A 24125-nucleotide genomic window follows, 5' to 3' on the forward strand; every position below is an offset into this window, starting at 1 on the left:
ATTATAGTTTACCTGACCTTCTTAAATTAAAATGAATCATTTTTATTAAAAATACTGAAATCTTTCATCCAGTTCTAGAGAGGCTAAAAAGACCAACCTTTTAAACCAAAATGTCTCCAAAGAATCATACATTTTGGAATAGGTCAGCCCTAGGTAAGGTGATACACTACACCACACCAAAAAACAAAGTCCACGGAAAGAGGACCAGGACAAGGGACAGAGCAGTTTCAAAAGCTGGGCATTTCCAACTTCCCCTGAGCCAAACGAGCCACAGTTCCTATGCATGAGGCACCTCTACTTTTGAGTTTGAAAAGTCTGTGATCAAGTAGTTTATCTACAGTGCGATTTAACCTACCCAAAGCCTGCTTCCAAACACTGTAATCCCCTTTGCTTAAATGACCTGACCAGGATCCCTGCTTATTACGTTTGCCCAAGCAGCAAACAAGGAACCTTAAAAAAAAAGAGAAAAAGTTAACTTTTCTATTCTTACAGCGGCTACCGAGCAGAGCCCGGCCTATTCTACCCGAGCGCCCGCTCGTTCCTTCCAATCTGACCGCGCTCCATTCCCAGGAAAGCAGAAACCACCTTCGCCACCGTGGCATCACGACTCGGTTACGAAAACCTCCTTCGTCTGAAGAGCACACGTCCCCCTTCCTGTAAAACGCCTCCTTTTTCGAAACCTAGCCCTCTGTGAGGACAGGATTTCTGGACTCTCCTACCCTCCTGACGTGTCAGTTTTCACATGAACAACACACTCCTTTTTTTTTTTTTTTTTAATGGAAGTTTCCGGGCCAGGGATTGAATCCGAGCTGCAGCTGCAGCTACGCCAGATCCTTTAACCCACCGCGCCAGGCCAGAGAGCAAACCCTGCACCTCTGCAGTGACCCAAACCGCTGCAGTCAGGTTCTTAACCCACTGCACCACAGTGGGAACTCCCAAAGAGCACACTTCTTTACTCATGCGTTTTAGAACTATGTTTTAATATCTGTGCAGAGTCTGGCTCAGGATTTTTCTTTTCAAAAATTTAATTATTATTCCAAACATATCTTCTTTCTGCTAGGCCTTCAGCATCTGGCTTCATAGTGTATAATTACAAACACATGTGGGTAAGATTCTCATCCCTTGAGCCTTTAGATCCAGGAACATAGTGTTTATGTACGTGTTCGGGGGCTAAGAGTTGTCTTCAGCGAGGCAGGGCACACTGCTTCCAGGTCTCTGCCCAGGCAGCCGACAGGTGAACGGGCTGTGGGCTGTTCCTCCTCCATCCCTGTCCCGACAGGCCAATACGGTACCCTGCGTGTTCACCGCACATGCCGACGCCGCCAGCACGTCCCCAAGCTACCACACTGTTTCCCAGCCATCTTTTCCTTTTTCTATATAGAAGGCCACATCATTAAAAATTAGGACAATCTGACTCGTCCTCATCAGCATTTACAGCTCCGACTCTGTGTCTGCTCGGCTGCACGGCTTAGGGTCTCCGGTACACACAGAAGGGGTGGGACAAAAAGCAGCCGTACCTTGTTTCCAACAGTGACTCTGCTTTCAGTCTTCCACCTCTCTCAAGTTCAAAATTATTTTTCTCTTATTACTTAAGCAAATTCGTTTTTTAAAATGAGGAATGGGTACTGAGTTGAGATAATCACGTCATCTTCCTCTTAACCAGCTGTTGTGGTATTCCTGAGATAAATCCTTAAGTCATAATTTATCCATATTCTAAATTACTAACAGCTCTGTTTTCTTAAAGTCATATTTAGTATTTTGGCAGCTGTATTCCTAAGTGACAGCTGTGAGTACTGAAGCTCTATGGATGCATATTATTCTTAACTGGTTTTGATGTGGGGTTAGGCTAATCTAAGAGATGTCTGAGACAGAAAGTACTCCACATTTTAAGTTCGAAAACCCAACAAAATAATAAAATACATCCCTGTCTGTTTTTCACTGACGGCTGCTCACCTGCAAGCCACCTGGATCTTGCATGGTATTAGATCTTAAACTATTTCTAAAAATTTCTTTAGGTTATTTTTCTGCTCAGGATTGCAATAACCCATCTGTCAATTTGAATATGTTTTCTATAAAATGGTCCATTTTATGAACTTAATAAAAAATGAATATAAATTTGTAAATTAAGAAGTTCTCCAAATGTACTTTTACAGCTTTCTCAGCCCTGGTCCCATTAGGTTTCTGTTCCTCCCTTTCTTGATCAGATTTGCCAAAGAGTTATCAGTTTCACCAGCATTGCAAAGACCCAGTTATTAGTTTTATTTTGTTTGTTTTTTGAGGGCCACAGCTGTGGCATATGGAAGTTTCCAGGCTAGCGGTCGAATTGGAGCTGTAGCCGCTGGCCTCCACCACAGCCACAGCAGCACAGGATCTGAGCCACGTCTGTGACCTACACCACAGCTCACGGCAACGCCAGATCCTTAACCCACCGAGCGAGGCCAGGGATCGAATCTGTGTCCTCATGGATATGAGTGAGATTTGTTTCCGCTAAGCCGAGATGGGAACTCCCAGTTAGTAGTTTTAATAAGCCCAAAGCAAATGCTTTGTTCCCTATTTCATCAGCTTATGCTTCCATCTTCATCAATTCCACTTCCTGTTGCTGCTGTATTTTCCTACCTTCTCACATCATTCGCTGTCTGTAAGTCTTGCTTTCTGACACAATCGCTTCAGACCACACACCACTGAATGCTACACTGGCAACATCTCGAAGATTTTAATAAATACTGCTCTATTTTTGTTTACTTCCAAAACAGTTCAGTATTTCAGTTTTTATTTTCTCTGTTATCCAAGAAGGGTTTATTTGTGTATTCAGTTATCAGTGTGGGGGAGGGTGTAGGAGAGATTTTTATTAATATCTTAAGAAATATCAGTATCTTATATCTCAGATTATAACTTTTTGCTGTCTAGTAAACAGTCAGCTTTTACATAACCCTGGAAAGTATTGTAAAGATCAGTTTGTGGTTAAGAGTTACATGCAAAGCATCCGTCCTGCAGTCATGACTCCAATTCCATCTCCTCTTCTGTTTGCTTTTACTCCATGTTTCTGAGAAGCACACTGAAGTTTCCCATGAAAACAGATCCAGCTTCTCCCCCTGGACTTCCCAGGCATTTTACTTGACACAGTTCCATGCTCAAAGGTCATGAGAATAGTATCTTCTTGAAGAATGGTGCCTTTAATCCATCTAGATAACTCCTTTAATCCATGTAAACGCATTTCTAGGCTCGAACTGTTTTTTTGCTTTAAGTTACTAATTTCAAGTTAATTTGCTTAGAATTTCTTTATCCCCCTCTATTAAATCTGCTTCATTTGATTTTAAATCTAGCTGCTATGAACAAGTCAGAGATGGAGAACATACATAAAAGCCAGGCTCTACAGTTGGGAGGCTTTGCTAATACAAATGTTACATCCAACTCTCTTCTCTGGGCAGTGTCCTCGAGTATTTCTTGATCACATTCTCTGACAGCTCTGCTCTCCCCTCTGCGAAGTGCTAGATGACGGTTCCCACATCTGGCTCTGGCTCCGGAGTCTCCGATTTCCCCGATACCTTTGGCGTCCTTAGCTGCACAGCACGTGCTCAGAGGCATCCCCGATCAACCCTCGCGGTTCGTTAGAGCAGCACCCGGCAACCCAGCCCTTCCAGGGCCCGTAGCCCTACGAGCGCACGGCTGATACCTGAGCCCCCCCCCCACTCGGATGCCGCAGCGGCAGCCCCTGCTCGAGGGACATGGCTTCAACCTTCAACACTTGCTTCCTGTTCACGCCCTAACACTGTTTCCTCGAGGGCTACGTTTTCATGAGTTTGGTGCCTTGCTTTGCTGTCGCTACTTTCTCTCCGTTTTACGTGAACGCGGAGGCAGGTCCTCTCTCACTGCCAGAGTCTGTTTCTTCAGCCTCCATTCTGAGTCCTGCTCCTCTGGAAACAAGCGGGGCTTCTCGCTTCAAGGACCTACAGGACCCTGCCTGGGGGGTGGGGGAGCAGGGGGACGCCGCCGTGAGCACTTATTCCGCAAAGGTCTGGTTTTCTGGGACCGGGAGGGGCTCGCCTTCAGATCGAGCTTAGGAAACTCAATTCCGGACACTCACGTCCACTCTGGGTTCTCCCGAGTCCCGGCCAACAGACACTTCAGAGAGCGAAGCGTTGGGCCACAGCCTCGGGACAATCGCCAGAAAGCCCTTCCCAAACCAGGAGGCTGCAGACCTTCGTCCCTGGTCAGCAGGGGAGTGGCCCGGCCGAGCTGCGGAAGGCCAGGCTCGAGCCGTCAGAGCTGCTTCCTGAGGGGGCGACGTTGCCCGCCACCAACCGAGGCCATCGGCTTTACAGCTTTCTTGTTCAGTTCTGGTCCTTTTTGGCTATAAAAGAGAGCTATTTCTTTTTTCTTTTTTTTTTTTTTTCCTTTTTAAAACTTTTGCCATTTTTATTAGAATTTGAAAGAAAGGCAGCACTCGGGCAATCTTTTTAAAAGTGAGGCCAGCCCAATTCCCCTTCCACCTGTCATAAATCTCTTTCGAAGTCAGCTATTAACAGACAAAAGTGTTCAAGATATAGTTAAGAACTGGGAATTAAATCCATCAAGGTCCATGGCTAAAGAATCAGATTCCTAAAGACTTCTTCATTCATTTATTTATTTGGGAAAAAGTCAAATAAACAGCGTGCCTTCTCTCAGAATGAGGGCTTATTTTACCAAAACAAAAACCAAAAAACATTTTACTGGAGGTAACAACTAGTTCTTTGAAGAAAAACCAGACAGTAAGGCTAGTGAGCAACTAACTATGGAAGGGTGAGGGTTCTGTCTTAAACAGTAAAGCCTGTGAGTAGCTGACCCTCAAACCAATCTGTCAGAGTCCAGAAGAGACGACGACTAAATTCGGTGGCTGACTGCTGGCTGGGAAGGGCCTCTCTTGGCAGCATCTACTTCTCAAAGCCCACTTCCCACACATCCGAGTAGGAAGAAGAGTCAAAAGCACATGGACCTGTCCATCAGTGATAGTGATAAACAGAGAATGGGGGCCCAGGCAACGGAAAAGCATGAACGGGTCGTCTTAAGTCTTGAGCTATGGATTAAACGAAATGAGAGGAGGAGGAAGAAAAGGTACCGGGGACTGCTGCAGAGAGGCCCTAAACCTGCACCAACAGCAGGCTTAGTCATCTCCACCTGGGAAACGCTATGACGAGCAAATACCGTATTTCCTTATTTCCTATTTCGATTTGCCCTACCAAAAAAGTGCACGACATGCAGAGCGGACACCAACCATCTCCTTTTCAAAACTGGGGACAAAACACAAAGACGAAGTGAGTGGCCGGGGTTCCACGGTCGGCAGAAATATGACGCCGAAGTCCCGCAGCCCTGCTTCCCGTGTCAGCCCTTCCCACCCCACCGGGCGGGTCGGGACGCTGGGACGTCCCCGGCCAGTGACCACCGCTTCGCCTCGCCCTGGAACTTTCGGCCTTCCCTAAATCCTCTGGCTTCTGAAAATACAGCCGAGGGCTTGGACCCCACCTTCCCTGCCCGACTTGGACCATCTGTATATATTCGGACCTAAGAAATTGAATACATTAACTTGGAAAATGAAACCTTATGAGGAAACTACACTTATTTACTGAAAAGTGGGGAAGTCATACCTCTTCTGGTTTTTCTTTCCCAAACAATGCTGCTTTTGAATTCTTTCACTGTTGTTTTATCATATGGCAAAACGATAACATACACACATCTGAGGAGGACAGGAAAGAGGATGTGGCGGCTTCTAACAAAACACATTTAAGCCCGGGAAGTCCCACAACCACGGCAAAGAGTAACAAGCCACTTCCTAAACCACTACAAGTAATGCACAGAGATTAAAACTAAATTCGTAATATACTCACTTTTATCGATGCTTCCATGAGACTCATTCGAAATTTGTGTTCCAATATGTCTCAACTCTAAAATGTGGGGGGAGGGAAACAGTTAAAAAAAGAACATTGCATGTCAAAACAGATTTTTTTTTTTTTTTTTGTCTTTTTAGGGCTGCCCCCACAGCATATGGAGGTTCCCAGGCTAGGAGTCTAATCAGAGCTGTAGCCACCGGCCTACACCACAGCCACAGTAAGGCCAGATTCGAGCCGTGTCTGAGATCTACACTATAGCTCACGGCAATGCTGGATCCTTAACCCACTGAGCAGGGGCAGGGATTGAATCCACAACCTCATGGTTCCTAGTCGGATTGGTTAACCACTGAGCCACGACGGGAACTCCAAAACAGAATATTTAAGTATTAACTGAATACTCACCCTTTTCATTTTTTTGTTTAGAAAATTCATCAAGTCTTTCCTGTGAAAACAAAACATGAGCACCATTTTCAGTGGATAAAGCAGGGCAGCTGGTCCAGATGGATCGTCTGGGGGGGCGACCCAGGGACACAGCTGACCGTGCTCATCTGGGGCCTCACAGCTGACTGGGCCGTGAACACGCGTGTGCACCCCGGCCCACAGAGGACACGGAGGAGCCCTGGCGCCGGGACCTCGCACGTGTGCACCACCGCCACCTGTTACCTGCGTCTTCTTAAACTCCTTCTCAAGAATCTTCTTTTCATTCCGAAGTTGCTTGAAGTCCTGAGTTTGCTTGACAGCAGCCTCTTCATTTCAACAGGACCGTGAAGAGAGAACAATGATTTACTGAGAGTGTAACTACGGCCAGTGAAACACTCAGAATAAAGAATCCGTTAAGCGCTTTCCTCCTTTCTTAACATCCGAAACGCATTTTGTGACACGTGGCTGTTGTGTCATTACTCTGTCGGAGTCAGGGATAAAAGCAGGGATGCTCTTTGTCTAAACGATTCTCTACAAAACCAAAGAACTGGCACAGGCCCTCAGAACCCTGTCCAATCCCCACACAGGCCAACCCAGACCCTTTAGGCAGGAAGATACCCAATGCACAAGGCCTTCCTTCCCTTGTTCTTCAACAACCCGCAACGTTCACGTTTCAAGATAAAACCTTAATGTGTGGTTTTATTCACACACAGTTCTGCATCAGGCGGGGTGGGGGGTCTTCTCAGCGCTGTGCTGTTACTCCTTCCGGCCTGGCCTCGCTCTTCCTCAAGCCAACTATCCTAAGGCCCTAGATCTTTCCTACAGATGTACTTTTTTCGGGGGGGGGGGGGCATTTTAGGGCCAAAACCGAAGCATATGGCGGTTCCCAAGCTAGGGATCAGAGCTATAGCTGTTGGCGTATACCACAGCAACAGCAACACAGGATCCAAGCCGCATCTGCAACCTACACCACAGCTCACAGCAACGCCGGATCCTTAACCCACTGAGCAAGGCCAGGGATCAAACCTGCAACCTCTTGGTTCCCAGCTAGATTCGTTTCTACTGCGCTAAGACAGGAACTCCCAGATATACTTTTAAGGCATCTTTATCGCTCTTCTGTGGACCTAAGGCAAATTCTTAACTCGAATTTTTGCTTCTGAAGCACTGAATACCTCAAATATTACTATTAAGAATTCATTTGAGGAGTTCCTGGGGGAGTTCCCGTCATGGCTCAGTGGTTAATGAATCCAACTAGGAACCATGAGGTTGCAGGTTTGATCCCTGGCCTTCTCAGTGGGTTAAGGATCTGGCGTTGCCGTGAGCTGTGGTGTGGGTTGCAGATGCGGCTCGGATCCTGAGTTGCCACGGCTCTGGCATAGGCTGGCAGCAACAGCTCCGATTAGATCCCTAGCCTGGGAACATCCATATGCCACAGGTGTGGCCCTAAAAGGACAAAAGGCTAAAAAAGAAAAAAAGAATTCATTTGAATACGTTCATACACAACTGCTAGGAAGCGTGAGAGCTGATAACCACGCCAGCGACCGTCCTCCTCGGGTTCCTCTAACAGCTGAGGACCTCCCACCTGACTGTTACGACCTATCACTTGCTACAAAAATATTTTTGTCACATGGAAAATACACTTTTGCTTCAAAGGAAGTCTGCTGTAAAAGCTTCACGTGGTCTCAGAGGCTTTTTAGAGCCTTTAAGAAACTTTCTCAAACAGAAATGCACCTCCACACTCACGTGGGAGAAGGTGATGCTTAGGAAGAGCTGGGAGGTGTGCCTGCTGCCACATACCCCATGTTTGTGCAACACTCAAATCACAGGAAAAGTCATACGCTAAATATTTAGAGCTTAAGCCAAAAACTGGGCTTAATCTAGGCAAGTTAATGACTGGAAATATATTCAGCGGCTTCTATTTAAATTCTGGCTTCATGCTTGAAATGAAAACAAACACCTTCTGCAGCAGGAGCTATGGGTGCTGACCGAGTGAGCGGCAGGGCGGGAGAAGGACTAAGGGGCTGCCTGGTCCACGCTGGAGGGAAAGGAGGGCGGGAACCAGGCAGGAGTCTCGCAGGGCCCCACGCGTCTCTACAGGGGGAGGTATTTCCACGTCACAACCACCCAAAAAGGGGGAAAGAGAGGAAAAGATCTTGACTCCAGCCCCTGCCAAGGGCCTTGGGCTGCTGCAGGAGGCCGGAGCAGACCCCCCGCCCACGGCCTGCTCGGGGTAGACCAGAAGGCCCTGACCAAACGCTGGGGGGAGGGGGCGGGGGGCGGGGACCCAGCAGCAGTCCCAGGGCAGGGACCGCATGGAAACTGCTCCTTGCGGGTATCACAACCATCCCAATACATCAGGTTGGTGAGGACTAAAAGGAGTAACCTTCCCGCTCATCATTCACTTCATTAGAAAAACGAGAAGGCCCCGTGAGATGCAACTTTCAAAATGAAGTCCCTTTCTCAGCTGCTGCTTTTGACAGTGAACGTCTGAGCGCTGCTCGTATTCTGAGTGAACGTCTCAGGGGTTTGCCACAGTCCACTTCCCGGATACGATCCAGGAATGGAGAAGGAACACAGCGTTGGAACCTCATCCTGATGTACCCTAACGCCCGGGGAGGCGCTGGCACAAACCAGCACTCGCTCAACTGCTTGCCCAAGTACTACAAGCCTGGCCAGTTACCAATCACCAAACAAAAATGATGACCTCATCGGCTGGGTAACAAGAATGTCAATTACCTTCCAGCTTCTTCACCTTGGCTTCTAGTTTCTTCTTCCTGACAACATAATTTTATCCATTAAAATGGTTAAAAAAAGTATTAATGGAAAAAATACATGACAACTTTGTAGTTTATGGCCTATGTTTGTTTAAAATTACTGAAATTTATATAACAAAGAAGGTGTCAGTCAACAAGTATCACACATCAACTACTGAAATTATCAGCAACTGCTCTGAAGGAAGACTTCAGAAAGAAGAGTTCAGTGTGAAACATGTGTAAAATGGGTTATAAAATCTGTATTTTTCTAACACGCCATGCCTGGAACGTCCCCGGACCACCATGGCCTCATCTCTGAGCCAAGCTGATGTGTTCAGACGGTCAAGGTCGCCTGGGGTCCGTTAGCACCTGGTTGGGAGGGGTTGCTTTTGGGAGCGTGTGCGGCCCACACCAGCATCTCACAGGAGAAGCGGCTAGAAAGTGCCCTTGTTTGAGGACAGACTTCTGAGTCAGAGAAGGCAAGAACCCCTCGGAGACAGTCTCCACGTTCCTGGACACGGCGTCCACACTCAACTGCTGTGTGTGCAGCTAAGTTTGGTACATGACGGGATTGTGGCAGTAAACAGGAGCAGACACCCATTCCGGATGCTATCTGCCAGAGGGCTGCGACCAAGAAAGGAGACGGTAGCTACGTTTTCTCTACGAAACAGAATTCAGATACACACGCATGCACACATCCGGACAGAAAAACTCTCGTGGAGTGCTTTCGTGGGCCGGCCTTTAACATCTGATGGTTTCTTTAATCCCATTAATCCTTCAGTGCAGATATGGTTTCCACTTTACAGATTCGGAAACCAAGGTTGAGAGGCTAGTTCAGGATCACCCAGTTAACCATGGCCAACAGAGCCAAAGACAGAGAAAAGAGAAACACTACTGAGTTAAGCATCGGCCACTTTCACAGACGAAACCCTAGGTCCAGAGTAATTTCCAAAATACATACTGCGCATCGGTTTTCAAGCACTCTTCCTTCACACGAGCGTATTCCTGGTGGGTATCCTGATACAACTTCAGAGAACTCTAAAAAAGAAGTAAATACATTACCAACTTGAAAGTCCCTGACCATCAGTGGTACCTGCTTGCGAACTTACTAAGCTGAATTACTATCACTGAACAGTATATAGTTAACCAAATGAATACGTCTGATTAGGCAAGAAAACAAATTATACGTCACTGAACATTTTTTTTTTTTTGGTCCTTTTTTTTTAGGGCTGCACCTTTGGCATATGGAAACTCCCAGGCTAGAGGTCGAATCAGAGCTGTAGCTGCCGGCCTACACCACAGCTCACGGCAACGCCAGCTGTGAGCCGTGAGCTTAACTCATTAAGCGAGGCCAGGGATCAAACCCACAACCTCATGGTTCCTAGTCGGATTCATTTCCACTGTGCCACGATGGGAACTCCTCATTGAACATTTTAACCAGATATAACCAGATTCTTAGCAGAGGTGACAGGATTAACAGTCTAATCAAACAATAAAACTTGAAATATACTACTTTTAAGGTAACCCCAAATCTTCAGAATATTGAATAGCTAATATTTGTCTCAACAAAACCTAAAGAAATGTGAGAGCTTAATAAACATAAGCTATTATTACTACCATGCAAAAATACAAGACAAATCAATATACTTGATGACGACTGGGAAAGCTATGCTAGCACTAATCAATACGCGTACCCCACGGGCACTGCAGAATGGGAAAGAGACGCAGAGACACGTGTGACATAGCATAACGTGTACATGACAGTTTTTCCGTCGCTCCGAGAGACAGGCTTTACCCCCTTTTTACAGATGAGGGGTCTGAGGGTCCAGAAGGACCATGTTCTCTGAGAGCCTCAGTGAAGGAGCGACTGTCTGGGTGTATTACTTAGGTCTGACTCCTCCTGCTTCCTCCCAGGTAAGGCTGATGACATGACTCTGCAATCGGAGGCAGACACAATTCACTCCTGTGACTGATTCTGTTTAACTTTCACTGCACAGTCAAATATATTTCTTTACGGAAATAGGAAAACCAACCACTGCTCAAGTAGGTAAACCCCAGAGCAGTGCAGGGTAGGAACACCATCAAGTCAAGAAGCCAGGAATCGTTCCAGTTTGGCTACGACTTTGTCTCAAGCAAACCACCTCGCTGTACTGGCTGCAGATTTTTTTTTTTTTTAAATCCGTAAAAGCCACAAATTGTCTTCTAAGGCTCCAATAAAGAGTAAACCAAAACTTACAATAGAAAATAAGTTTACAGCATTTAAAATAAATTCTTTCACTGTGACTGTGTGATTTGATTTTGAAATGAAGAATATTACTGCTCTAATTTTTAAAAGTTAGAACCTTTACATGTTATTTTACACTTAAAGCAGTAAAAATGTGATACGCAGTTAATGCAGGAAACACAGAATCACCAAAATTCACAGCTAAAAGGTTCCTCTACCGAACCTCTCAAAAAGTATAAGCAGGTAATACGGCACTACAGAGCTACTAACTACTGTTAAGGACCAAACCAGAAAACAACAGCTAGTTCAAGGTTTTCTAAGTACAGTCACTCAGTCTTGACTATCATTTATTTCCTCTGTTACGACCTAAAATGCGCCTTATCCCAATTACATGAAGTAAGCAGATCTTAATTTACTGAAGATAAACCTTTGCAGGAAAATTACTGTAGGTACCTTTTTCTCTTCCAGCTCTGCTTTTAAAGATCCCAGTTCTTCCTGACACTTCTGCAGAGGAGAAATTTTTTGAAGCATCTGTTCCACTTGGTGATGGAGAGTACTATTCTCTCTAAAAATGGACAAGGCCTTCGGGTTATTATGCAAAAGTACCTACAGTGAATTATCAAATACATCTACTGATGAGTTCCAATGTTATTTCTAACTAAAAGAATAAACAGAAGAACCTCTCTTTTTAAGGCATTCTCTTTACTTACACCAAAATGATGTACATGATGCTTATTTCTTCGGCATTATAGTCTATTTCTAACAAAAGCACATCGACAAGCCACAACAGATTCTCGACCTACTGGAGAATACAATACCTGGACAATCTGCCAGGTACTTTGGCTCTTCCAGGACTGAACTCACCATGGATTCAAATTAAATGACAGGCAATTTTGTGATTCAGTTAATAATCACATTTTGCCTTCTTCTTGTTGATAAATGAAATCAGAGAATAAACCAGTACTAAATTCCAAGTAAGACTATTTTAAATTGTTTAAAATACACACAATTGTCGAATTCACAGAGACAACGATAATTGACAGCCATAAGCTTCGTCTCAATGGCCACAGAGTTCCTGAGAAGGCAACACGAGGCTGCAATTTAAGACCTTAGTAAGAATTTCATTTGGACAATTTAGCAGTAGGGAGAAAAGGAACCTTCTTTATTATAAGCACCAAAGGACAGTACATATGATGGGTCATTCTATGCGGCACTTTGTTGAATCGGTGTAAAAACCTAGTCTGATAAATGTCTACCCCAAGTCGATACGAAAACAGGTAGCTTACCTTCTTGCAAATTGCAGCTGTGAAGCTTGTTAAAGAAAACTCTGACAATTTCATCTACCGGCGCTTGTCTGAAAATAAGTCACTTCAAAACTGTCTGTAATAATTTGTGTTCACTGCACATACAGGAAAGATCAGAATTTCTAAGAAACAATATTCGACACTCCATCTAAAACAGTGATCGAGCTTTTTACTGAGTTACTCCTGTTTATTTTAGCATGAACCACAAGTCAAAATACCTACCTCTCTGAATTAAAAGATTCCTGCTTGAATGCATGATTACTATTAAATTCCAAGACTAAAGACAAAGCACTATGTAACTAATGGAAACCACCTCGAATCCTGTATATATCAGAACACCCAATGATCCTGTCCTTTTCTCAGAGTCCAGAGCATAAATTCGAGCAAACGAGAGGTACTTACTGAAACCACACACACACACACACACACACACACAGAGTGAGCAATGAGAGAAGAAATACAGGGAGAAGAGAAAATCTAGAAAAACTTTCACTTTTACAGTCTACACAATTTGACAACTTAATTTCCCATCAGTAAAATGTTCTAAGACATTTCAAAAAGAAATCATTCCTTTAAGCTTTATCTCCTATAAAATCCTACTCTTACATCACCATACAGAGACATCATCTGTTGGCCACGAGACATCTGTAGCCTCTCTACCAGAACGTAAACGTCTCAGGATTAAGGAGTATATTTTATTCATCCTAAATTACTGCAGTCTTTGCAAAAAAGGAAAGTTCAAAAAAAAAAAAAAATCTGATGAAATAAAAATTCTCTCCGCCCTGTAGAAGGAGGAACTAATAAACAACAAAAGTCAGAATTACACAAAAGAGTAAGAAATCAGACTACATACGAAGCCATATTAAACCCGCAACACTGGCAGCTCAGGCTGTCGAGCAAACAAGCGCATACACGCAAAGTGCAACAAATACACATTTACTGCAGCAAATGCCAAATGTGCGTGGGTGGGTTTTAATCTACATTTATCTGTAGTTGAGGCCGAAGCACATTACTGCACTGCAAAAGGAGAATTTAAGACTAATCCAAAAGTTCTATCAGTTTTTAATAAATTATCCTAATAATTTTGATTTTTAAAATTTTACAAATCTTAGAAACATAAATCAGTAATTTCTCTGCTAGAATACCTCAGAACGTTCACAACTTTTCCTCCTAAAAGGATACAGTGAACAATTATTTTCCTAACAGATGTATTAATTGCCTATTTCCTTCGTCACCTAATTAGAAGTGTTTATAAGAACTATTTCTGTACAGTTTTCAAAATCAAAGATATTACTCTGCAATAACATACATTTATAGTTAAACAGAATGAGTGTTTCGATAAATAAAGCACAAGAGGAGATTTTCAGTGACCTATTTTCCCAAACATAAGAATTCAGGGAATTTCCTTGTGGCTCAGGCTCAGTGGGTTAAAGGTCCAGTGTCATCACTGCTACGGCTCTGGTTACAGCTGTGACACGGGTTCGATCCTTGGCCCGGGGAACTTCCGCAGGCTGTGGATGCAACCCCCCCCCCAATTTTTTTTTAATAAAAATTACAATTCAGATACTAAAAGTACAACTGAATGCTAGGGCTTAATTTTATTACCCTCATCACACAAATCAGACATGACGGTAGCAACACATACAAAGAACCGGCGAGGACATGTAAGTTTAGGCAACAGGCGTCAGGCCACTGCCGAAGCTGAGGAGCAGTATCTGCTCCAATACTGAAGACGCAGCTGTGTGTGAGTGAGTCCCTAAAAACCTGTGTTTACTGTCCCGGGAAAGATTTAACTCAGGTGCACGTTACAAGATGGGGAGCAGCGACTGCAGTAGGACCCACCCCTGCCAAGAAAATCCGGACCCACGACACTGCAGGTGCTCTGCGAGGTACTGACCGAAGGCGCCTGAGCGCCGAGAACTGCCTCGTGAGGAGAGATGACACTGCGATTTGGGGTACCTTCAGTAACTCTCTACCAGCCGCAAAACTAACTAACAAAAGTTAACTTTCCAACATTCCGAATATTTCTACACTGCACTTCTTACAGAACTCCCAAAATGTTCTCAGGACATCAGAGAATTCTCAGCTTTGCAGTCTTCCTAACCCTGAAGCACATGGGTCACGGCCACAGCACATGTGCAACAGACCTGCTCTTTAAAAAGCTTGTGACACCCTACGAAAATCAAAACCAATGACAAAACCAAAACACATTTCATTCTGGAACAAGGAGACCAGCAGCCTTGATCTTCAAACCTGATCCCAGCAGACAGCTGCATGCTGGGCCTGTCAGAGGCGCTTCCTATTTTGAGCCTGTAAACACTGCTTTCCAAAGGATAACTCTGCAAATTCTCACTTTTTTTTTTTTTAAATACTCAAAAATTCAAAGGAAAAGCCAGTGGAAAGGATATCATCACATTTCTTCTGATACTCTGTTAACAAATTACTGTAACAAAGAAAAAGAATTATGTTACTTTTTCAATCTAGAAAATATACTATGTTAAAATCAAGTTTCAAAATAGGCCAGGCAGCTTTTATCCTAGGTCTCTTGCAACAAATTTATGTTTACTGAATTAAACATATGTACACACACACCATCTACTGTCAAAGTCCTCAAAAGCACTGCACTGATACATGAGTTTTCAATTTAAAATTCCTTTCATCTAGGTATCTTCACCTAGAAATTCCTGAGATTTTTATACGATTATAAAAAACAATCTCACACTACGACCGTGAAATACTATGAGGAAATCTGATGTCCAGTCCTAAAGTGAAGAAGGCTTTACGGATAGAAAACTGCTTTTAGAAAATTTTTTTCAGTTTAGCAAAAATCATGTCCTAACCCCTGAGCCTTGTGAAGGCCTGAGTGCCAAGACTAGAGAGCTCCCACTGCACACAGGGCCCCAAGGAGCTGCCTTCCAGCCCACCCCACACAGGCCCCAGATGAGCAGCCCCACTTCTACTCTCAGCCCCCCGGGTCGGATGCCACCACCTGCTCCAGCTCGTGTGTCAGGCTCCTGGAGTTGGGCCAAACACATGACAACATACTCACTCTGTATTAATAATTTTTTGCTTCAAGGTAATTAGTGCTTCGACATATTCATTCAAATTCTGAAAGAAAAAAGGCCACAGTTAGTTATTTGCTTTTACAATATAACCTACTTTGTATCTAATTTTTTCCTGTAACGTTTATCGCAAAATATAAACAGACCGTTCACTATATTGGTAAACACAGAAATAAGTGTACCTGCTATTCACGCTGTGGGTAACCCTACACAAGTACTGTGTGACCTCGAGCCCGTGTTCTCTCTCAACATTTCTGCATCTGAATGGTGCCCTCCGAGAGCACGGAGGCTGTACAGATGCTCCGACCGGCGCTGGACTGCTTCCTCACAGGGAGAGCTCAATAAATACCCACTATTTCAGCTCACTGATTACCATCAACTATGAGTTTACCCTTCATTCCTCACTGTTTCTGAAGGGACTTAAGATCATCCAAAAATGCGTGTAAATTATAAAAAGTAGCAAAAACATAAAAACAACATGGGGAGTTCCCGTCGTGGCATGGCGGAAACGAATCTCTGACGAGGAACCATGAGGTTGTGGGTCTGATCCCTGGCCTCGCTCGATGGGTGAAGGATTCGGCGTTGCCGTGAGCTGTGGTGTAGGTCGCAGGTGGGGCTTGGATCTGGTGTTGCCGTGGCTGTGGCGAAGGTTGGCAGCTGTAGCTCCAATTAATTAGACCCCTAGCCTGGGAACCTCCATATGCCTTGGGTGTGGCGCTAAAAAAAAGAAAATAAATAAATAAATGAATAACACCACCAATAACATAATAAAAAATTATTAAAACAAACAACAACATGGGAAAGACAAACAGGAATACTAAAGTGGGGCCAAGATGAGTAGAAAAATCCATTTCACAAGGATGTATATAATACGCTTCACGAGGCCAATTACAAATCTGGTACCAAATTACTGCTGCCAAGTTGACAGAAAAAAAAATGTTAGTTACACTGTTCAAAATGTTTCTAAGGGAGTTCCCGTCGTGGCTGAGTGGTTAACGAATCCCACTAGGAACCATGAGGTTGCGGGTTCAATCCCTGGACTTGCTCAGTGGCTTAAGGATCCCGTGTGGCTGTGGATATGGCTGTGGTGTAGGCCGGTGGCTACAGCTCCAATTCGACCCCTAGCCTGGGAACCTCCATATGCCGCAGGTGTGGCCCTAGAAAAAGCAAAAAGACAAAAAAAGAAAAAAAAAAAAAACACCCCCACACATTTCTAAGATTTAAAAATGAATAATTTTTTTCTTTTAAGTGACTTTTTCCTTTTAACATCTCCTTTTGACACTGATAAAAACTTCGAAAATAACATATTTTTCACTAACTATCCCCAAAATGTCTTTTTCTGGATAATCTGATTTGGAGAATGATACAAATATTTCCCTTCAGGGCAATCAATACATGCAGTTTCTTTGCAGTTATACACATAACATATTCATTAAAATGAAAAAAATCTACACACTGAAATATAAGGTAAAAAATACGTGACCTTGGAGTTCCCGTCGTGGCGCAGTGGTTAACGAATCCGACTAGGAACCATGAGGTTGCGGGTTCGATCCCTGCCCTTGCTCAATGGGTTAACGATCCGGCGTTGCCGTGAGCTGTGGTGTAGGTTGCAGATGCGGCTCGGATCCTGCATTGCGTTGGCTCTGGCGTAGGCCGGTGGCTACAGCTCCGATTCAACCCCTAGCCTGGGAACCTCCATATGCCGCGGGAGCGGCCCAAGAAATAGCAACAACAACAAAAGACAAAAAAAAAATGACCTTATAATCCCAACACCTATTACAAATCCCTCTTACTTGTTTTCTGTATCTATCTCCCTTCAGCACTGCTGCTGTGCATGTAAAGTCTGTCTGATGGACTCCGTTCAGCAATTCTCCGCTGCAGGTCAGCGAGGTCCTTCTCAGTCTTTACCAACAGCGGTGCCTTTCCTGCCTAACCCTCTGGAAGACATTGCCACTTTTCCTTAGGTTCAGGTCCAAATAGGCTACCTGCATTGGTGACAACTGAGAGCTCTGATCATCTTCGAGTCACGCTTTTCTTTTATAGTTCCTTATGAATGAGACTGAGAAGTCCTCCTTATTTCTTGTGGTCATTCATAATTCTTTTAGTAAGAGCCCCTAGTATCACGTGTTCTTTGGTGAGGTGCACTTTTCTTATGAGCTCAAATACATGAGGGACTGTAACATCTGGTCCAAATATTACATGTGTGTGTTGTAAAGTGATCGTGAAAATAGAGCTACATAGAAATACAGAGATTTTAAATATTCAAATAGTTGACTCTGTCCTTTTTGTTGGCTTCCCAATATAGCTATAAGGTTCCAACCCCACTTCAATGCTAAAACATAAGGAATCTCCCATATGTTACTCTAGTACTTTTACGCCTTTCCCCCCATATTTCTATCTTTATTCTAGAATATATTGTGTATATAGAGACTCTGAACACCTTCAGTCAAAAGGGCAATGAATGTATATTGTTCAACAGCTTTAATGTATTTGGCTTTCCACATTTTTAAAAAATCATGCATTATGTACAAAATCTACATACATATTTCTAGCCAGAGGGTAAAGAATGCATTTGCTTTTACTCCCTCCCTAAAATCAGCTACAACTAAAGTCAAGGGATTTCTTTTCCCCAAAGGCCAACTCATATGGATGAGAACAGGATAAAAGACAAATGGACATAGAAGCAGGTTTCAGGATACTGTTTTAGCAGACCCAGGGGAGCTGGGGTGGGGGTGGAGGGTGTGGGGGGGGTGTCACTAAAAAGAGAACTGGTGGCAAGCTGGATGGCAGGCACCTAATCCTCAGACCCCCAGCTCTGCTCTGCCTCCAGGAAACTACACCAGCCCCTTCCAGCAGAAGGAGGTTTGGTTTTGAAGAAACCTCTGCCTGGGATGCTGTGAACACTTGGAGCAGGTGGAAGGCACCAAAAACAGAGGGACCAGTCATACTGAGCACACTGTCCTGACACTGGGCCTCTGCTGCTCCCCATTAAGCTCCCAGACAGGGGTGGCCAATCTTGGGGGCCTGCAGGCAGGAGACTGGAAGCAGTTTCTCGGAGGAAATCTAACCATCCTGCAGGCAAGACCCAAAGGTGCTGACGAGATATTCTTCAATCAGCAAGTGAGGCACCCAGACCTACCGCAATGAAGCTCAGGATCCAAAAGCCCCACCCCTCCTGCACCTCCAGTCTCTGTATTAATAGCCACCACTCTTAATATGAACAGACAACCAAAGGTTTTTAAACCTCAGAGAGAAACCTGTAACATGAAACAGAGACCAAAACAAAATAAGCCAAAGCAACCTGGAGTAAACAAAACCTGAGAAGAAAACTTTAAGAATACGAATACGATCTGAGACAAATGATGCTATATTCATGAAATACGAACAAGCAGCTATTTTTAAAAGGAATATTCAGCGTTCTTAGAATTTCTTTAAAAAGCTTTTAAAAATTAAAAACACCCACCAGGATGGCTAAAATCAAAACAACAGACAATAACAAGTGTTGGTGAAGATGCCAGGAAATTGGAACCCTCATTACATTGCTGGTAGAATATGAAATGAGCTGCTGTGGCAAACAATTTGACATGCCTCAAATGTTAACCAGTTAACTATACAATGCAGAAATTCCACTCCGAGGTATATACCCAAGAGAACTGAAAACATATGCCCATGTCAAATTGTGCACTTTTATTTATAGCAGTATTTATTCACACTAGCCAAAAAGTAGAAATAAACTAAAGGCCAATTGATGACTGGATAAATAAGATGTCCAACAGCCGTACAAAGTGATCAAATTGCAATGAACAGAAATGAATGGCACATGATACAATCTGAATGAACCTTGAAAACACATGAAATGAAAGAAGCCAGTTACAAAGGCTACACCCTGTATGATCCCGTCCACATGAACTGTCCATAAGAAGCAAGTCCAGAGAGACAAAAAGTAGATTAGTGAATGCCAGGGTCGTGGATGCTGGGGAAGGGGAGTGACTTCTAATGCTTCTGGGGCTTCTTAGCAGTAGGTACAAGAGCAGGATAAACATGTTTTACATGTATTTATACAGTGGTGATCAGGTTGCATAATGGTGAATATACTAAAAACCACTGAACTGTATATATTAAAAGGATGGATTTTATAATAGGTGTATTATACTTAAGTAACTAAACTATAAATTAAAAACAGAAAAGCAAAATAAAAGTTAAAATATCTGATGATCAAGTTGAAAAAATAGGTCCTCCAAAATAAAGCAAAACAGACATGGGAGAGAATAAATAAAAATAAAAACAATCAGGGTCCCAGTGCAAAAAGTCTCATATGCCCAACAAGAGTTCCCGAGAGAAGAATGGAAAAGATGGGGAGATAATTTTCAAAAATACTGACATTCAAGAAGAAAAGCCCAGAACTAAGCCAGAAGTTTCCGAATTGAAAGGGCCCAGCACATGGATATACAGAGGATCCAAACCAGGAAATATCAGCACAAAATTTCAGATCAGAGAAAAGGCAAAGATCCTATTGGAATCATGAGAGAAAAAAATCTAAACAAGTCAGACAAAGACCCTGGAATCAGAATGGCTTCAGACTTCAGCAAGAACCTAGAGACCTAGAAATCTACACCTAGAAAGCAGGCTTTCACGATTTGAGGGGGAAAACAAATTCCAAGGTAAAATTCTGTTCAAGCCAACAAGCAGTCGTGATGGTTAGAACAGACACCCCCGCAAACTCACTTGCTCAGGGAGGTGCTGAAGGAGGTGCACACGCTCCACCCAGCCCACGGAGTAAACGGCGAGGGACTCGGTGGGGCACAACTCAGAGGTCGAGAGAAGCAGGAAGGTGGTTGCAGGCTGCACTAGAGCTGGACTGAAGGCTCAGGAGGGAGCTTTCCTTTAAGGACAGAGGGACAGAATATCTGGCAGAACGAAAGCATTAAGATGCTATTTCCAGGAGTTCCCACTGTGGTGCAATGGAAACAATCTGACTAGGAACCATAAGGAAGCGGTTCCATCCCTGGCCTCGCTCAGTGGGTTAAGGATCTGGCACTGCCGTGAGCTGTGGTGTAGGTCACGGAGTTGGCTCGGATCTGGCACTGCTGTCTGTGGTGTAGGCCAGTAGCTACAGCTCTGATTAGATCCCTAGCCTAGGAACCTCCATATGCCATGGGTGGTGGCCCTAAAAGGCAAGGAAAAAAAAAAAAAAAAAGCTATTTCTCCCTAAGCAGCAGAGAACTGCAAATGAATGTAGTTTGCTTTGCATTTACATGAATTATTTTTGTTTTTTTTCATGAAGCTTATTTCTAAATTTATTTTATCAAAGTATAGCTGATTTACAATATTGCCAAGTGGATTATTTTTAAAATAACCTCTTTTCTTCCTTTGCTTTCTTGAGTTCTGTGCTAGTCAATCTCCTCTTCCCAGCCAGCCTTGCTGCCAGAGACCATTCCCTAACACTCAGTACCATGTCAGAGACATTCCAGAGACCTCAGGCTCTAGAGTTGGACACAGGTTCAAATTCCTGTTCCACGACTTTCTGGGAGGGTGCCTTGGGCAAAGTGATTTTATCTATCCCTGCTTCAGTGCTACTGCCACTCTGACAGATAAGGAGACTCAAAATTTTTTTTGGGGGGGGGTTACATGACCAGTTTACTATTAGGATTAAATAGAATGAGCCATATAAATTACTTAACTTGTCTCTGACATAGAGTAAATACTCATTAACAATTTCAACATGAACACACTGAACTAAAGATATGATCATTAATCAGGGACAAGAGAGCATACAGGAAAGGAAAAATCATCAAATTTATGCCAGAGTTTGGCTCAATAACAGTCATGATAATGTCAACTCTGAATCGTGACTTAATGGAAATCATAACTACACTGAGAGAAGGTTTTTTCTTTTCTTCTTTTTTTTTTTTGGAGGAGGGGGATACTCAGGTCTGCTGGGGGGCAGGGCAGAACGCTCAAGTCTCACCTTCCAAAATCCGAAATCAAACAACACGCCTAAAACTGAAAAACACCTAGTGACACACATGTACCACATAACAATATGAAGCCCAGAGTGCAAAAGTGGTGTCATTTTTTTTTTTCTTTCTTTTTTTTGGTCTTTTTAGGGCTGCACCCTCGGCATATGGAGGTTCCCAGGCTAGGGGTCGAATGAGAGCTACAGCTGCCAGCCTACACCACAGCCACAGCAACGCCAGATCCTACACCACATCTGTGACCTACACCACAGCTCACTGCCGCACCAGATCCTCAACCCACTGAGCGAGGCCAGGGATTGAACCTGCGTCCTCATGGATACTAGCCAGATTCATTTCCACTGAGCCACAACAGAAACTGCCCCAAGGTGGCGTCTCTTGAGAAGGGGCGGCGGGGGACAAGTTGGCTGGGGGCTTACCAAGTCCTGCATCTCTAGCTGTCTCTCCAAACTATGCTCATGTATAACTCTGACTCAAAAACTTAACATCACGAAACAGAGCACCACACAGGAGAATAAAACACGAACTAAGCGAGGATGTTTGCTTGGTTTCCCACAGCATTCTGGTCCCTGGCCTTTCTCCTTCAGCCTGGCTGCTGAGTTTGGGCAATTGCTGCAGTACCCAATAAAACATGCCCCCAAAGTTTCCCTCCAATCTGATCCAAGGTCACCTGCGACGGCTCTAAGTTAGTCTCTGACTGATGAGCGTCACAACTGTGACCGCTGAGCGGACTGGACTGGGTCCCGACGGGGCCTCACGTCCATTGCTGGTGCACACCCTGTGCTCTCCCCACTACTGTCCAGGCTCCAGGGAAGGGCAGAGGTCAGGGTGCTGCTCCTCCTCTCCTGTGTCTGGTCCCCTCCTTCTGGAACTTCCACTGGAAGGTCTCCTGGGGGCGCAGACCCACTCCCACTTCTCCCTTCTCTGCTGCCCTCACTCCCACCTTGTTAGTCTCGGAGTCAAGCTCCAGCGCCCCACACTCCCGTGTTCACTAGCACCGCCCCCCCCAGAGCGGCGCACCTGCTGTCGCTCACACCAGCTCCCCGTCAGGGCCCCACCCCACGCACACTGTCACCTTCATCCCCACCGCAGCCTCGTGAAGTCACTTGAGGAAAGAAGACGCCCTCTCTGCTTGCCCTCCCTTCCATGCCTGCCCGGGAAGTGGACTGACACAGGGCTGAGCACACAGGGCCGGAGGGTGGCAGGATGCCCTGGCAGGGACCCACCACAGGCCTGGGGGCTGAGTGGGATGGAGGAGACGGCAGGGGAGGAACGGGTTATTACTAAACAGGTGAGTACCACACGGAGATACCAAACAAAGAAGGAAACACACAGATGACAATGGGATAAGGACAATGCCAGAGTCAACCTCAAATTGCCAATATCTGGGGCTAGAAGATTCTTAGCTGCAGGATGGGCCTTTGCATTGAGATGCCTGCCAGCATCCCTGGCCTCTGCTCACCAGGGGCCAGAGCGTGCCCCTCCCCAAGGTGGGTAGAGACTAGAGTTCCCCAGGCAGGCCTGAGGCTGCTGTCCTTACAAAGGCCTGCTGGCAAGGTGGGCCCCTGGCTGGCATCCAGGCACTTGGTTTCCTGAGTGTTCCCACTATTCCCTGAACTGACAAGGGCAGCGCCTTGAGGCTCAGCTGTGGGATGTGGTTTATGCTGGCACCTGCGCTCCTTCTCAGCTCTGGAATTCTGGTGCCTGCTAGGCAGGGGGTGCCCACGTGACCAGCCCCCTCCCCCCAGTCTCTAACGAGCAGCTCTGGCGGACAACACGGCCCACGGGTCACGACGCCCCGCAGGAGGGATTCACAGGGTGCGTGGCTCACCTGGTTTCCTCAAGACCTCACCTGCGCCTCCTTTCACTACAGTGAGCACCCCGGGGGCCGTCCCCCGGGAAGCCCCCAACCCGGGTGCGGTCCTGGGGGACCTCGGCCGTGTAACCACCACGAAGCTCTCCGGAGCCGGCCCAGTGTTCCGCAGAGAACACAAGGCTGGCCTCGAGCTTTCCTGAGCACGGGAGACAACGACAGACGAGAGGGAGGAGGCTGCCGAGGCACGACAGGGACACACGACACAGCCTCCTAACAGGACCTTGGACCAGAAAGGGAAAGGCTCGGACGGGCCTGACGGAGCCCGTGGGACGGGCCTCCGGGCCCCGCGTCTCACCCGGACCCAGAGACCTGCGGTTCTGCTGAAGCGCCCAGATCTGGGGAAGTGCACTCTGGAGCCCAGAGGGGAGAGAAAGAGTGTGCGAGCACGCGCGTGTGAGTGTGCATGCACGAGCATACCCATTGGGAAATGAGCGCAAACATCTCAACTCGTGGACGGGGTGAAAAGAGCAGCAGAGTTCTCTGCTCTGTTCTGGCAACCTTCCTGTAAATTCTGAACAATTTCAAAATAAATGACCTTGAAAAGCAGACCAATCACTTCAACCGCTTTGCTGGGGGCGGTCCGGCCAAGGGCCGCTTGAACCCTCTCTGATGAGCGATATCTCCTCCTCTGTTTGCCAACCTTTTCT

The 24125-nt window shown here is 45.3% G+C and overlaps 1 protein-coding gene across 1 annotated transcript in view; it reads right to left on the reverse strand.

The window, feature by feature from the left end:
• ICE1 (interactor of little elongation complex ELL subunit 1) overlaps positions 1-24125 on the reverse strand; it is a 59009-nt gene that overhangs the window by 28705 nt on the left and 6179 nt on the right. Inside the window, 9 exon segments of the mRNA XM_021077125.1 lie at positions 5862-5918; positions 6267-6306; positions 6528-6610; positions 9021-9058; positions 9999-10075; positions 11715-11826; positions 12548-12566; positions 14974-15008; positions 15615-15673. Coding sequence (XP_020932784.1) covers positions 5862-5918; positions 6267-6306; positions 6528-6610; positions 9021-9058; positions 9999-10075; positions 11715-11826; positions 12548-12566; positions 14974-15008; positions 15615-15673 — 520 coding nt within the window.

Source organism: Sus scrofa, chromosome 16 (assembly GCF_000003025.6).
Source record: "Sus scrofa isolate TJ Tabasco breed Duroc chromosome 16, Sscrofa11.1, whole genome shotgun sequence".
Taxonomy (NCBI): Eukaryota; Metazoa; Chordata; class Mammalia; order Artiodactyla; family Suidae; genus Sus; species Sus scrofa.